At 35.5% G+C, this 16,434-nt stretch overlaps 1 protein-coding gene across 31 annotated transcripts in view; it reads right to left on the bottom strand.

Annotated features, from left to right (window-relative positions):
- The window catches only part of CAMK2D (calcium/calmodulin dependent protein kinase II delta), a 304,534-nt gene that overhangs the window by 150,049 nt on the left and 138,051 nt on the right, over positions 1–16,434 (bottom strand). For all 31 annotated transcript variants that reach the window (XM_050792418.1, XM_050792416.1, XM_050792420.1 and 28 more), the window contains exon 4: positions 8,205–8,259. In XM_050792418.1, coding sequence (XP_050648375.1) covers positions 8,205–8,259 — 55 coding nt within the window. The remainder of the gene's footprint in view (positions 1–8,204; positions 8,260–16,434) is intronic.

The following is a 16,434-nucleotide window of genomic DNA, read 5'->3' as shown; positions in this document are numbered from 1 at the left end:
TTCTCTTACCTCAACCTCTCAAGTAGCTGGGACTACAGGTGCATGCCACCACACTGGCTACGTTGTAAAAATGTTTTTGTAGAGATGAGAACTCACTATGTTACTCAGGCTGATTTTTAAGTCCTAGGCTTAAGCAATCCTCCTGCCTTGGCCTCCTGAAGTGTTAGGGTTACAAGCATGAGCCACAAAATTAAAATGATGGTACAGACATATTAAGAAGAAATCCTTATTCTCATCAAATAATAATATTACTAAGGTGAACAAATAAAATAGAAATAGGCCCTCTTGAATTTATGACAATTATCCCTGACAAAAATTCTGATATCAAATAGTATTTATCACAAAGAACTTACCTCCTTCTGTAGGTTGTAACTAAACAGTCTTCAGCAGACAAGTTTATATCTTATCCCACAAAAACTGAAAGTTTTCACCAACATAAAGGAAACATGATGCATGGGTAGAAGGATTTAGTTTGCCACTGTGGAGCACCATAATAGAGACAAGTTAATCGTGTATTTTGCCTTCCACTCAGAATAGAATCAAAAGTATATGACAAAGCATCCCTTTCTATTAAAAGGACAGAATGTCATAAGCATTTAAAGTGTTCTTCCTTAAAAAAATAATAAAATCATTAATTGTTTTATTAATTTTTCAATAAAAGGAACACTATTTGGATGTGTCCTTTCAAGAGAAAAAAAACAAAAACAAAAACACTAAAATTGTTTAGTATAACTACTGGGAAACCAGTATTTTTACCATATGAGAAATACTAAAATTCTAGATTCATTGGTTTTCACTGTAATGAACATTAAATTTCATTTTAAAATAGCCCAGATGTTTTGATTCAAACAAAATTCCATTTTCCAAAAACAAACAAGAAATAAGTATATTTATAGCATCAGGGTGTGCTATTTAAAATATCATGCATTTTATGTAGATTAACTGTTTCTTCTTCTTCTTTTTTTTTCATTTTTTAAGTCAGGTTCTTGCTCTGTCACCTAGAGTACAGTGGCATGATCACAGCTCACTACAGCCTCGAACTTCTGGGCTCAAGTGATTTTCCGCCTCAGCCACCCTAGTAGCTAGGACTTCATGCATCTGCTATCACCATAGACTGATTTTTAAAATTTTTTTGTAGACCAAGAATCTTGCTATGTTGCCCAGGCTGGTCTTGAACTCCTGGGCTCAAGCGATCTCCTGCCTCAGCCTCCCAAAGCACTTGTGATTAGAGGTGTGGGCCACTGTGCCTAGCCTGCTTCTTAAATACAAATTATGATCTTGAAACAAAATTTGTAGACTCAGCTATGTTCTATAAAGTATTTTCAAAGGGATTACACTATTTTAGTTCTTTTTTTTATTCCTCCCAACACCTTACTTCAGTGACTTCTAACTGGGTTAAGCTATCTCTAAACTAAGTCCATCTTTGCTTGAAGCTGTCTTATCATGGCAAATGTTGTACTATACTGTAATTATTGATTTTTTTTTTTTTTGGTCTCTTGAACAAGTATTCACTCAACAAACACATAATACTGACTTTCTCTGATATACAGTTCCTGAAATATGTCATTAATGAAGGGTAACAAAATATGTCACTCCAAAGTATGCCACTTGTAAAAATTATTTTTTGATGAAGGCAATTGCGAAGAAGCAGATACAGATAAAGCTCTTTGCTTTCCCTCTATTTACCTAAAAGCAGGACATACATTTATAGAGTTTTCTTTCCTGACCTATCTCCAGGGAGGGTAGAAGTTAGTGACAACCTAGAGCCTGAGCCTGGAGACTGCACCAGAGGAATCCGCCTAAGAAACTTTACTACAACTAGCCATTATCTGTAATTAATGATCCTCATCTATTTAGCTTCACACAATTTGCTGTTCCTATAGACTCAAAGTCCTTTTCCTTTGTTTTGTCTCTTATCTAAGAATTTATTGTTCCTTTAAGATGATGTATAAGCCAAAGTTCTAACCACCCCTTTGAGTTACTCATCTCTGAGTGCTTCCATGTGAACATATAATACACAGGCTAATAAACTTCTGGGTTTTATTTTTTCTTAATTTGTCTCCTGTCAGTCTAATTTGGGGGTCCCAGCCAATGAACCTAGAACGGGTAGAGAGAAAACAATTTTTCAATGCCAATACATATGTTCAAGTGACTGCCCATGTTAAAGCCTTATTTGCCATCAGCCCTAGAAATGAACTTGATCTGTAATCTGCCTTATCTGCTTAAGGCCCAAGTCTCCACCTGAAGGCCGAAGTCTCTGCTGAAGTCCTCTCCCTTAGGGACTACAATCTAGCTCCGTTTCTCTTATCTTTCTCATCTTATCTTAGATAAATTCACATCTCTATGAACTTAGCCCTCCTTGTTCTCCACAGCTGCTGAGGTGTGCCTAGAAACCATGCTACGCACAAATTCTGGAAAGGATTATTTGAAAAAAATCAGGGCAGTTCATTATTTACTGTGAAGATGACTTTGCTTTCATAAAAGCCTTTCCTGAACTCATTCCTGAGTCTATCTGCAAAAGAGACTACTAATGCCTTATAGTTAAAAATGGCTAGATATCTGAATAAAAATATATAAATTGAAAATAGCAAGAAGAGGCTGGGCATGGTAGCTCAGACTTGTGTCTGAGCACTTGGGGAGGCTGAGGAGGGAGGATAGCTTGAGACCAGAAGTTTGAGACCAGCCTGGGCAAGATAGCAAGACCCCATCTCTATAATAAAATAAAATTTAAAAAGAAAAAAAAAAAAGGAAGAAAATGTTTCCATAGAACTCACGTTCTCCTTTGTTTTGATTTTTAGAAAGCAAAAATCATTTCATTAGAAGAAGACTCAATGCACCTATAAAAATAGAACTTCCATTAGATTCTGAATAGCTAACATTCCACAGGAAATACGTACAAGTACCACACTGCCAAAACTGCCATCAAAAGGAGAAACACAAGGAATAGTCCTTCTTTGGGAATTCAAGTAGTTATTTTATCTCAGAACTCATTGAGTAAGTGGCTCTAATTTTCCTGAAGAGTATTTCATTGATATCTTTAAGATACCAATGTATATTTCTGAACTATATTTAAAATGTGCATTTTTCTAAAGCTGCTTACTTTTCCTTTTCATAGATTATTGCTGCAATGATCATACAATTTTGAGAAATTAGATACTTATATCTGTTATGCTTTCTTTTCAGTCATTGAAAATGTATAGTTTTAACCATTGTTTTTCAATTTTTCTAATGCTGGATGCTTCATTGGATTGTGTTTAACTAGTTTATTAATCTCATTTACTAGTAGATCATTTTCAGGATAACTGCTGATAATGCTCCTCTTAAATTTTAAATACTAAAGAACAATTGCAAGAATTTGAGCCCTTCATTCTAGAAGCAGAAGTTCAGTTGCCTATTGCAGCATATTTCAAGTTACTATGGTTTGTATGTAAACTTTCACCTTCTTCACTTTGGTTTCAGAGACATTAGTAACCCAAACAAATATCATTGCTAAAGACATAATCCACTTTAGTTAAAAATCTTACTGTGTTTTCATGTGAACTGCTTTCTTTATGTTCTTCACCAATTATTGTGCCGAATTTCTAAAAAATGATACAAGAAAAAATAAACTATGTGATTCTCATCACGCCCTTACTTTAATAAGGAATACAGAAGCTATAAATTTTAAAATGTAGATATAAATAACTTGATGACTGTGGAAAACTGGCATAGAAGGTTTTGACCTAACACTGAAGTGCTTCTTGCAGCAGAAGGAGATCAAAATATATCACCCCCAAATATGCCACTTTGGCATAAGGATTATTTTGAGCTAAAGCTAAGTGAGAATCAACAGATATAGAGAGAATTGTCTGCCCTCCATTATCTGCCTAAAAGCAGGGTATAAATTTCCCTTTAAGGAAGATGCTCTCTTTCCCCAACACCAGTGAGAAAGATTGAATCACCATAGAAGACAGGGAGTCGACAGCAGATGAATTTGCCGAAACAGATCTTACTAAAATAAACCTTATCTTCCATTAGTTCCTTCATATACTTACTAGTCACTTTTCCATAAGTCAATTCTCCATTATCCCTTGAAGCCCAAATTCTCTTTCCTTTGTTAAAGGGGTATAAAAGCCTCAGCCTAACTGCTTCTTTGAGTTTCACTTATTTTCTGTGAACTCCCATGCACATAAATATTAATAAAAATTATATGCCTTGTCTCTTGTTAATCTCTCTCTTGTTAGTTTAATTCTCATGCCCCAGGCACTGAACCTAAAAGGATAGAAAAAAGTATTTCCTCCCTGACCGAGTTGTGATCAAACTCAGTTCAGAATATTATTACTTAAGTAACGAGAACTAACAAGTGTTTTTTATTCCAACATCCATCACAGTATGAAGGACATATCTCAGTTTACAATACCATACCTTGATCTGCAAAGCAAAGGAGATCTGACAAATTAAATCTATTGAGAAATAACAACAGGTCTGATGCTTTAAAAAATATACGGTAGGTGTATTTCTCCCACTAAATATAGAAAAACAAAAATTCCTGTGTTCCAATAACCTCACCCAGCAGTAAGGAAACACCACCCAGGCATGTCAGTGGAGGCTGTGGGGGGAACTTGGACTACAGCCCCCACCAGTCAGTAATAAGATGGCACCTGCTTATTCTGGTATCAGAGAAGGCCTGCTGAAGAGAATAGTTAATGAAATCCAAAGTCTTATAAAATAATACCCCAAATGTTCAGGATATAATCCAAAATTCACTTATCGTATCAAGAACCAGGAAAATCTCAATTTGAATGAGAAGATAATCAACAGGCAGCAACACCAAGATAACAATGCTGTCAGAATTATCTGATACGGATTTTTAATCAGCCATAATAAAAAAAATGCTTCAGAGAGCACTTATGAACACACTTGAAACAAACAAACAAAAGGGAATCTTGGCAAATAAATAGAGACTATAAAGAAGAAAAGAAAACTGCAGAAATGAAAAATATAACTGACATAAAAAACTCAATGGATGGGACGGGCACAGTGGCTCATGCCTGTAATCCCAGCACTTTGGGAGGCAGTACTTTGGGAGACCAGCCTGACCAACATGGTGAAATCCCGTCTCTACTGAAAATACAAAAAAATTTGCCGGGCGTGGTGGCGTGCGCCTGTAATCCCAGCTACTCAGAAGGCTGAAGCAGGAGAATCGCTCGAATCTGGGAGGCGGAGCTTGCAGTGTGCAGAGATCGTGCCAATGCACTCCAGCCTGGGCGACACAGTGAGACTCTGTCTCAGAAAAACACAACAAAACAAAAAACCAGAGGAAAGAATTAGACAATCAGACTTGAAGACAGAACAATAATAAATTATCCAAACTAAACAACATAAAGACGATAGACTAGGGGAAAACGACAACAAAAAGCCTCAGGGATCTCTTAGACTCTAACAAAAGATCCAACATTCAGTCATCAGAGTTCCAAAAGGAAGGGAGAAAGAAGGTGGGGCTAAAAAGGTATTCAAAGAAACAACGTCCAAAAGTTTCCCCAATTTGCCAAACAAAAACGTAAACATTCAGGAGGCTGAGTGAACCCCAAATAAGTAAATTCCAAGAAATCCAAGCCAAGCAAGATACATCATAGACAAACCTAAAAATCAAAGACAACAACAACAAAAGAAACAAAAACCAAAAAACTTTAAAGCAGCCAGAGAGAAATAATACCTTATCTTTAGGGGAAAAACAATTAGAATGACAAAGATGTCTCATCAAAAACCAAGGAATCCAGAACGAAGTGGCACAACTTTGAAAGAACTCTCAACCTGGAATTATATATCTGGCAAAAATGTCATTCAGGAATAAAGGGGAAATCAAGACAAGCTCGAAAAAGAAATACTAACAATTTGTTGCTAGCATACCTATCCTAAAAGAATGGCTAAAGAAAGCTCAAGAAAAGAAGGGGCTCAAACATTGGAAAGGAAGAAAAAACAATGTTAAAAGTAAAAACAAGAGCTGAGAAAGGACTGAAGAGGAAGGACTACTAGAACAACATAGAGCCAGATGAAACCACGGCCACAGGAGCAAGCCATGGATGAACTGGGACTGTGGAGAGGAGCCCGTGCACTAGGAATTGTGCAAAAGTAGAGCTTTAGTCTCTATTCTAAATATGGCAGATATGCTTGGCTGCCTACCTGTCAGGCCTCTGAGCCCAACCCTGCAGGTATGCATCAAGATGGCCTGGAGCAACTGAGGAACTTCAGGAGAGGTAAAAATAGCCAGGCAGGTCCTGCCTTGACTGATGATATTCCACCATTGTGATTTGTTCCTGCCCCACCCTAACTGATCAATTGACCCTGTGACATTCCTTCTCCTGGACAATGAGTATTAGAAGCTCCCCAGGGAGCACCTTGTAACCTCTGTCCCTGCCCACAAGAGAAAAATCCACTTTGACTGTAATTTTCCACTACCCACCCAAATCCTATAAAACTGCCCCACCCCATCTCCCTTTGCTGACTCTTTTCTTGGATTCAGTCCGCCTGCACCTAGGTGACTAAAAAGCGTTATTGCTCACATAAAGCCTGTTTGGTGGTCTCTTCACACGGACACGCGTGACACTACCCAATAGATAAAACTCCCATTCTTTCTTAATAACAAAATCACAATTTAGTTCTGGACTGGGTATCACATGATTCAGAGGAGGCCAGTTCCCTCACCAGATCTACAGACTAAATTATGATTTGTCAATGCCAGTTGTAATTTCATTCCCTTAACAAATACCTGGTTTAGTGTGGGCTTGAGAAGCAGTTCTAATTAAGGATTCTTGAACAGATATCTTCTGAGAGGCTCTTGAGAAAGATTTCTCCATGAATAAAAACTTATGCAACAGAATTTTTTTTTTTTTTTGGAGACGGAGTCTCGCTTTGCCGCCCAGGCTGGAGTGCAATGGCCGGATCTCAGCTCACTGCAAGCTCCGCCTCCCGGGTTCACGCCATTCTCCTGCCTCAGCCTCCCGAGTAGTTGGGACTACAGGCGCCCGCCACCTCGCCCGGCTAATTTTTTGTATTTTTAGTAGAGACGGGGTTTCACCGTGTTAGCCAGGATGGTCTCGATCTCCTGACCTCGTGATCCGCCCGTCTCGGCCTCCCAAAGTGCTGGGATTACAGGCTTGAGCCACCGCTCCCGGCCTGCAACAGAATTTTGATTCCCCTTTTTCTGCCTCTGGAAGTCACTGTGATAACTGAAAATGTGGCAGTCAACTTGAGACCATAGGGGAACGCAAACATGAAGACAAACCCACATACTACTAAAAACAGACAGATGGAAAGAACGTGGTTTCTTAATGATATCACTGAAGTACTGAATTAACCAAACCTAGTATTAACCTAGCTTCAAACTCATATTATGTGAAATAATTTTTTAAATCTTTCCCAAAACTCTGTGGCATCACATTAAAATGCTAGACAGTAGTCCATTATATGAATACACTGTAATTATGTAGCTATTTCTCTATAATTGGATCCTTAAGTTAGTTTCTTTCTTTTCTTTTCTCCCCCGTTATAAAGGATGATGCAATGAACATCTTTCAGTATAAAATTTTAACTGAATTTAGGGTATACTTTCCATGGACTTTGTTCCAAAGTCCAAGTCAAATGATACAAACATTTTTATTCCCTTTGATGAGCACAGTAGCACCAAATTGATTTCCAGAAAGTATGTTCTTATTAAACTCCTACCAACCATATGTATGGCCTGTTTTACTATATCCCTGCCAAGAGTCATTATTTTCCCTTCATTCTTACTGACGGTGCCTCACTTTAAAAGTCTTGAATCAATTTTGGTAATCCAAGTTTCTTCCTTGAGTCTTCTTTTTACATTAAGACAATAAATTATACATACTCGTAAAAATTAAATGGAAAATTTTGCTCACGTCAAACATTTTTTGTGCTACAAGATAGAACTGAGAACCACGCATAACATCACAATGGACAACACAAAGGGAAATAATTATTTCACTTAGGTTAAGGTTAATTCAAATTAAGGTTAATTTAAATTTTAAATAAAACAATGCTGAGTAGTATACTCTTTTCAAAAGAATTAGAGTTGAATGTTACTTGAAGAACATTAAAAAATATTGTAGCAGTCAGTAATTTGGACTGTACAATGAGAAAAATCATTAATTCAAAACGGTCCTCAATTAGATTGCAAAAATAATGAATACAGAGTATATACTTACAAATCAAACACCAAGTAGTGAAAGCCCTCCTCTGATATGCTATCATGAAGTCGCACTAGAAAAAAATAAGAAAAGAAAATTGTGTTATAGTTATTCCAGTGATCAATGTTAAACCCCACCTCACATGGGCAGATGTCTCCTAGCTAGAAATATTAGCATTACATTTTATTTTAGCCTTTGATATGTCCGTATCTTTTACAACATAGCTTGGGTTCAGATAGACCTAAGGTTTGGGTGCTGGTTCTGAAAATTAGTAACTATGTGATCTTAAAAAAAAAAACTGCTTAACTTGTAATGATATTAGTACCTATGCTTTATAAAATGGTTGAGATTAAATGAGATAGAAATAAATCCACAAATTTTCAGGTGAATACTAAACAAATGTTAAGGATCATTATAATATATGTCCATATACTCAAAGTTACGAGGTTCTGGCAATTCTTTCACTTCCTTGCCATTCCCTTTGCTATCACCTTAGTCCAAGTCCTCACCAACTCATGCTTGGTCACTACAATAGACATTAAGAGGAATGATTCCAAGTCTAGGAAATGGTTTCCTTGTGTTCTCCCTTTTGTTCAAGAAGTTCTAGGTGGCACTCCCTGGTCAACCTGGCAAAACACAGTTTTTGTTATGTTACTTATTTACTCAGGACAGCCAAATCCATTTACCAAGTCATTAGCCCAAAATGTACAGCTTGAACTTTTGCTAAAATAATCTACTAGTTCCTCAAATTAATATCACTTTAAAAACTTCAGTGAGCTAGACTTTAACTGATAACTCTAAACTAAATCATACATGTAGAATTACATACCGCTGTGTCTGCTATTTATTTGTTCATAAGCCCCACACCTTATCCCAGTTATCCTTCATCGATAGTAAATTTTTCTTATTTATTTATTTATTTTTTACTTTTATTTTAGCTTCAGGTGTACGTGTGCAGGTCTGCCACATAGGTAAACTCATGTCACGGCGGGTTGACGTACAGATTATTTTGTCACCCAGGTACTAAGCCTAGTACCCAACAGTTATTCTTTCTGCTCCTCTTCCTCCTCCCACCTTGCAACCACTGGTAGCCCCAGTGAATTCTTCCTATGTATCCAAATCACTTGAAGTGGTGACTTGATCTTCACTGGGAGCAAAAGAAGGCAGGGAAAGCAAAAAAGTTTTAGGGCACAACTGCTTTTACAAATGTCACCACAAAATAATAATGATTTTCTACTACATTTCTACTACTGTTATGTTTCCCATGCACTGATGACCACCACATGGAAAATGTGAATTTATAAGAACATTTAGGTTATCACACAAACTAAAATTATTTATAGAGGGAGACTGTAGTACCCATTCAATACTCAAGCTCATAGACTTAACATAATCTCTGTGCTTTATCATCTAATTCCATCCCCTTTGGATCTCATTCCTGGCCTCCTATTAAAATATTTTCTGAATCCCTCTCTAGATAGATTATAGTTTATAAAATATGAATTTTCCATTGTTACTAACATGAGGAGGAGGCCTATACTGTAGGCAACTGGGAATGCAGCCAACAGTTCAGTCTCAGACTCTCTACTTAGCCCTCGAATGCATGAAATGTAAGCACACTGCAGTCCCCCCTGCCCTGCCATCCTTATTTGTCACGGTGTCACCCTTGAGGTCATTCATGCAGCATATTTTATCTTTATTTACTACCTCTAACACCTTTCCCTTCTTCAATATATAGAGTCTCATCATCAATACTCCCAAACAGGAACCATATTTTATAAGTCTTGCATCCCACACAGAGATCTGGCACATAGTAGATGGTCTTTCATCAAATTGTTTTTGAACATTTACTACAGAAGGTTTGGGACAGAAATTTTCACCAATGATAGCTATATATATTATATAAACACATAACACACATGCATATATATATATATAAATAAAATAAAACGATTGCTACATAAGCAATTCTTCCATCACTTCAATGGTGAGAAAGGTATTCTTCAAGTTGCCAATATCAGAGATGCCTGCTAGCTTTGCTTAAACTTATGCTGCTGAAGAAAATAAAGAGTTTGGTTTGATGATGCATCTTCTAATGATCATTTAGCACAGTAAAGAAAGCTGGGCCATGGACAATAGCTCACTGGTTTTCTTGAATGACACAGTTTCAGAGATACCTCACTTACCAGCTATAATACAGTATGTATTCAAATGAACTTAAATAATGGCATGGCTTCTTAAAGAACTCATACAATTATTCTGGAAAATAAGATGGGTTCCCATGTTATCAAAGTTAAACTGAAAAGTAAAGTCTATAATGTGACCAAGAGGAAATCATCATTACTTTCTTCCACTGTCTGAAGGTAAAAGCCTTAGGTGCAAGTGGGATCTCAGGTGTCCAGATCAAAGGGATGTACAGCTGAACAGAGGAGGATATTTCAGGTACAACTGGAGAAGTAGTAATAATTTCTGTCTATCCTGGGAATAACATTTTCTTAGAATTATTTCCATTCACTTATTAATACTAATTAATACTAAATATCATCGTTCAGAAATTATTTTTTGAAGAAGTCAGGAGTTGTTCAGATGGAAGCCTGATAATCAAACATATGATATAAAAGCACTTAACCAGCTAACATGTGATAGGTTTTGAGACAAATCATTCAGCCAAGTTTACTTCTTTTGCATCACATCACACAATTCCAAAATAATCTCTAATAAGTCTAACCAGTCATTTGACCACGCGAGATTATGAATAAGTATGTTACTGATGTAGCAGAAAAAAATCAGCATCATGTTTACTTGGGATTAATATATATATATTTCCTTCCTTCTTTCATTCCTTCCTTCCTTATGTCCTTCCCTACCTCCTTCCACTCTCTTATTTTAAATAATGAACTGAAAAAACAGAATTACATGAAATTGTCATGATTTTAACTTACTGTATTAACAAAAGTAGGTCCTGTTGTCTTCACAGAGACATTCCACATGTTTACAATTATTGTGAGGATGGGTTTGTTTCCTTTAAAAATGTTTAACTCTTCAACTATTATTCTCAGAGTTGATGGTATGTCTAAAACAGTCTGGAAGATACTGTTTTAGTTGTAGACATCATCTATTTATCTCCAAGCCTTTTCTGTTGGTCGAAAGTATCTTTCATCTCCTATCCTTTTTTTCCTTTTTAACAGTTTCTCAAGGATTGAAAATCATATTTACTTTTACAAATGTTACATTAATTATTTCCTATAAATAATTGTCAATTCATTTGCACACCAAGGGAATAACATAACATTCTGTTCATCACAGCTGTTAGCTCAAGATTGACGGCATGGCTGGCCTTGACAGCACTGCAGATGCTGCATTTTGAAGCATACTGCACCTTGTTCTTTCTATGACCGCTCTGTTATTGCCATAAGCTGCACATATGAGTGGGCACAATTAGCCTAATTACAGTTGTCCCTGTGACTTTTTTAGAGAGAAATTTTAAAAGCGATAATGAGAAAAACAATTGAGAAAACAGGTTATAATACATTTTGGCAGTCATTCTTTTTGAAGTTTGCTCAAAGGTAAAATTACGTATATGAATAAATGAATTTTCACAACCTGAAATAGCACAACAGTTCTCATCTGGAATAGAATTTTAAATTATGGAACTTTAAGTATGGAATTTACAAGGGGGATAAAAGTGCTTCTGAGGCTAAAAATAGTTCCAAAGGTTAGTTGACCCATGGCCTAATTCTTTTCCTTTCTCTCCTGCGTGTATTATCACATTTGAATGATCACAGGATCGCTGCTTTCTCTTCCTGTCCTGTGTGCTTGCAATATTCCATTGCAGTTTCTAGCTAAATATTAGCTCCATAAAGAAAGGGTCAAATAGGCCATGGTCATTGTATGATCTGAGAAATTTTAAATATGATAGAAGTTTTCTATTTATTTTAATTCTTCATTTCACTTAAGGGGTTAAACGATAAAATAAAACTTACAGTTCTTACTGTCAGGCACAATGCAAATAATTTGTGCAAGAGTTATTTAATATACGCAAGCATCACAAGGACACTTTGCCATAAGCTTTTACAAATGAACATTCATAGGCTTAGGGGTGTGGAGAAAATTTCCAGGTTAACAGCCAGTAATTGGCCAGGCTAGGACCAAAATGTAGAGCTGGATGATTCCAAAGACCTTGTTCTTACTGAGAATACCTTGTGGGCTCCCTAAAACCTTTCTGTCAACAAACTACTTGCCAAATACCTGGTGGCATATGAACTGGTTTGTCAGGGTAAAATAATACTCAAAAAAATTCAAAAGAGAAGAAATAAAAAAATTATTATGGTGACTGAAGAAAGAAAAGTAGTTTAACAAATAAGTAACAGACAATTTCCACAGAAAAAGAAAACTATTTTGAGTGTAGGTTTAAAATGTGATGCTATAATTTTGAGGGTATAGAGGTAGCTAGATGATGTCTAGGATATGAAGCCACATTTGTCTCTCTATACAGTTCCTAAAGCCCCAGAAAATTGTTATTTTTCCACTTCAAATTAGGAATATGAGAATTGCCAGTGACTCAGCTGTTTTATCTGATAGAATATTTAATGTACCAAAAATGCTAGTGAGTTGAAGAATCTGAAAGCTTACCCAACATACAAAATATCATAAATTTAAATTATTTTCATTTCCAAAAATTAACACTTTCACATCATGGACATTATGATAGCATGGACAAAAAGGTGTGTAGGGGGGGCGGGCGGGGGTGGAAGTAGAAATGAATGGGCAAGGGAGAAGAGGGAAAAGAGTAGGAAAATTAAACTCCAAGTAGAAGCTATGTCAACGGTGATTAGGTACATCTTATCCATTTTGATGACACATGTTAGAAACACTCCTGTCAAAAGAAAAGGAATATATTATTTTACAGAGACTTATTATCTTTCATAAAAGACTGATGATAGGATACAAAGTCTTCCTCTTTCCTCCATTTCTTAACAGTACCCCCCACACAAAATAAAACCAAGGTTGTTAATTATTTATATAAAAATTATTTGGTTCAAATTATACTGATTCTTACTCTGCTACACAACCCAAACTCACTATCTGTTGCTCTTCACTAAAATTTATTATGGAGATGAGGCAGTCAATTACATTGGTGGACCCCAGTGGACTATGTCTATCATTATTCATGTCCTTGTGCAGTCCCCTCCCACATTACCTCTGGGCTTGGTTATGTGATTTGCTTTGAGTGAGTAGCACGTGTGATGCAAACAAAACCTTAATAAGTTTCCTACACTGGAGCTGTAATCTTGGAAACCACTTGCTGTGCTAAAAGAAAAGATCAGGTTAGATTGAAAGACAAGAGGCCACATGGAGAGAAACCTCCGAGGTTGAGAGATAATTTTGACATTTTATTACTAGCAGAGCTCATAGCTGAACGAAACTGCATGAATGACCTCAGTTACACCATGTGAGTAGAGCACCTATCTGACTCAATCCAGTCAACTCATAAAAATTATTACAAATAATAAACTAATGTTATTTTAGGCCACTAAATCTGGGATGGGGATTATTACCTAACAATAGAATAAATAAACAGAAAAGATTTAATCTGAAATGTGTGATTGACCACACTATCCTCAAATAAGTCTTTCAATATCACAAGCAAATTTAGCAGAAAAAAAGAATGAGTCTGACCTCAGAAAATAAGGAAGAATTAGTATAAATTCTAAAAGTGAGCATGGTAGGGCAATGCTGCCAATATTATCATAATACTAATAGAGTAATTCATACAGAACAGATTGTATTATATCCTCATAATCATTGTTTGTCAGCTCTGAGCTATAGTCCTGGTTATTAATGAGGCAGAATTTGCATTTTTAGCTTTGCTATGTTGCAAAGATTGAGGTAGTTGGATTTGGTTCACATACTGGGATGCAAAAATGGCAGCTTGTAAGTCAGATCCTTTTTATATTCCCATCAGTAGTTAATTATAATTCACAGCTAAAACAAGTACTAGCCAAGTTAGGCCATCGAACATGCCAAGTCTACCCCAAAAGAGGGAATCCAACACTGAGTTCATTTGTAAATTAAAAATAATAAATATATACATATATTTATTAATTTTATATCTATATACACTTTTTTCAATATTACATTAAAAATATAAAAACATACACACACTAGTATTAGAACCATTTTAACAGTCAAATTACACCACTCTGGAGAGAAATTTCAGCTCAACCATTTTTCTCCTGGCTTTATTTAGGACAAAGCTGCTCATTTCTAGAGAGAAAACTTTTCAAATAGAAAACACAAAAACACTGAAAACTAAGTTCAAAATCAAACTAACACTCCTAGAAAAGTGAAGCCAAATCTCTCTATGTGGTTTTTTAAAATGTCTTTCCTATAACACAAGTAATATAATTAACAAAATGACACCATTTGATTTTTATTTTCCCAGTATAAAATATATTAACTTGAGTACATTAGAAAAATATATGTTGTTTTTTTTTGAAATAGAGATGTTCATTTTTAAAACACTGAATAGAAATATAGACAGATAGAGATACCTATTTGTTTTTATGCTGTTAGTAAGGTCAAGAGTCCTATATAGAATTTATACTTTGTCTTTTTACTTGTTTTAACAAGAAACTTCAACATTTGAGCATACAAAATTTGGGAGTTTGATTAGCTGGCTAAGGCAAACAAATGAACTGGTCAGGCTTAGAAGCCACAGTCTGTTCTAATTTTAGCTATTTGAACACATAAAGTTACATAAAGGATATGTATTTTTCAAAAGCTATTTAGCAATATGCCCCATTAATAAATGCCAAATAAGTCATTATTCATTACTCAAAAGTTAAGATTAACTTCTATATCAGAAATTGAAAAATTATAGTAAATTTCAGATATTCTTCCTGCAGGGACAAAAAAAAAAAAAAATCTACCTTGTAAACTTAATATCAACTAACATTAAATTATACTTTGAAGCAATTCACTGCTTATACTTAAGAATAGGAATGAATATTAATTAACTACTTTTTAAAATAATCAAATGTAATTATTATATGAAAACTTGATAGGGAATGCCATCTATATTACTTTAAAAACTATTCTAAAAGTACACAAAGAAAGTTACTGGATCCCAAGATAAGTCCTGAAACTCAAAGCATATCAACTCTGGTGACTATAGTCTCCATCCTTATTCTCAAATCCTCACCCGACTCCTGATTCAAGATTAAAAGCCAAGTTTAGATCATCTTCAATATCTACAGGATCAGATTAGTATAATAGCATTAAGTACTGACTAGAAGAAATCATTATGCCTTTTACAAGCCAGCACTAATTACAAGCCAGCACTAATTACAAGCCAGCACTAATTACAAGCCTAGATTATCCAGCTGGTTTTCTGATGGGTCAAAATAGTTATTACCTGGGAGAATTTCAACCTGGAAAGAAATCAGAAAGTGGGAGATATGATCAGTAACTGTTGACTCTATGGGAATCAACCACACTGATCACATGACACCACAAATAGCATGAAAGAACAATCAGTTCTTTTGCTTGAAAGAAAAAAGTCATCAATGGCTAAATATAGAAGCTCAGAGAAGATTAAAACAATATAAAAGTAAATAGGTAATCATGTAATACCCTGTCCTGCTCATTTTTAATAAAAACATAAATGTAAGGGGAAATTAAATAATAGATTTAGTAATATCTGGAAACGTTCTTTGTTTTCTATGAAAAATAATGAGGTTATCTTGTTTATATTTTAATTGAATAATTCTATTCTGCTTTTTTTGTTTTCTAAAAAGGTAATTTCATTTGTTGGAAAAGTTGACACTCATTTCAAGAGTATTGAGATAATACTCATTTTTATAGAAAAATCTTCCTTCCCTCTTTAAATTTTACATTCATATCATTTGTTTTATGAATTTTGATCGGTGATTCCAATTTTCTTTTCTTCTTGCTTCCTCATGTTTTTGTAATTCTATCTTCCATTATGTATTACAAGTTAGTCAGTGATCTCTCATCAATATCCTTAGCCATTAGGAATATTAAAAAAGGGCCAGGTGCAGTGGCTTACGCCTGTAATCCCAGCACTTTGGGAGGCTGAGGCAGGCGGATCACTTGAAGTCAGGAGTTTGAGACCAGCCTGGGCAACATGGTGAGACCCTATCTCTACCAAAATTACAAAAAATTAGCTGGGTGTGGTAATTTATGCCTGTAGTCCCAGCTATTCATGAGGCTGAGGCAGGAGAAT

The sequence above is a fragment of the Macaca thibetana genome, chromosome 5 (assembly GCF_024542745.1).
Source record: "Macaca thibetana thibetana isolate TM-01 chromosome 5, ASM2454274v1, whole genome shotgun sequence".
Lineage (NCBI taxonomy): Eukaryota > Metazoa > Chordata > Mammalia > Primates > Cercopithecidae > Macaca > Macaca thibetana.
The sequence above is the reverse complement of the archived record's forward strand: the minus strand, read 5'-3'. Positions and strand labels throughout refer to the sequence as shown.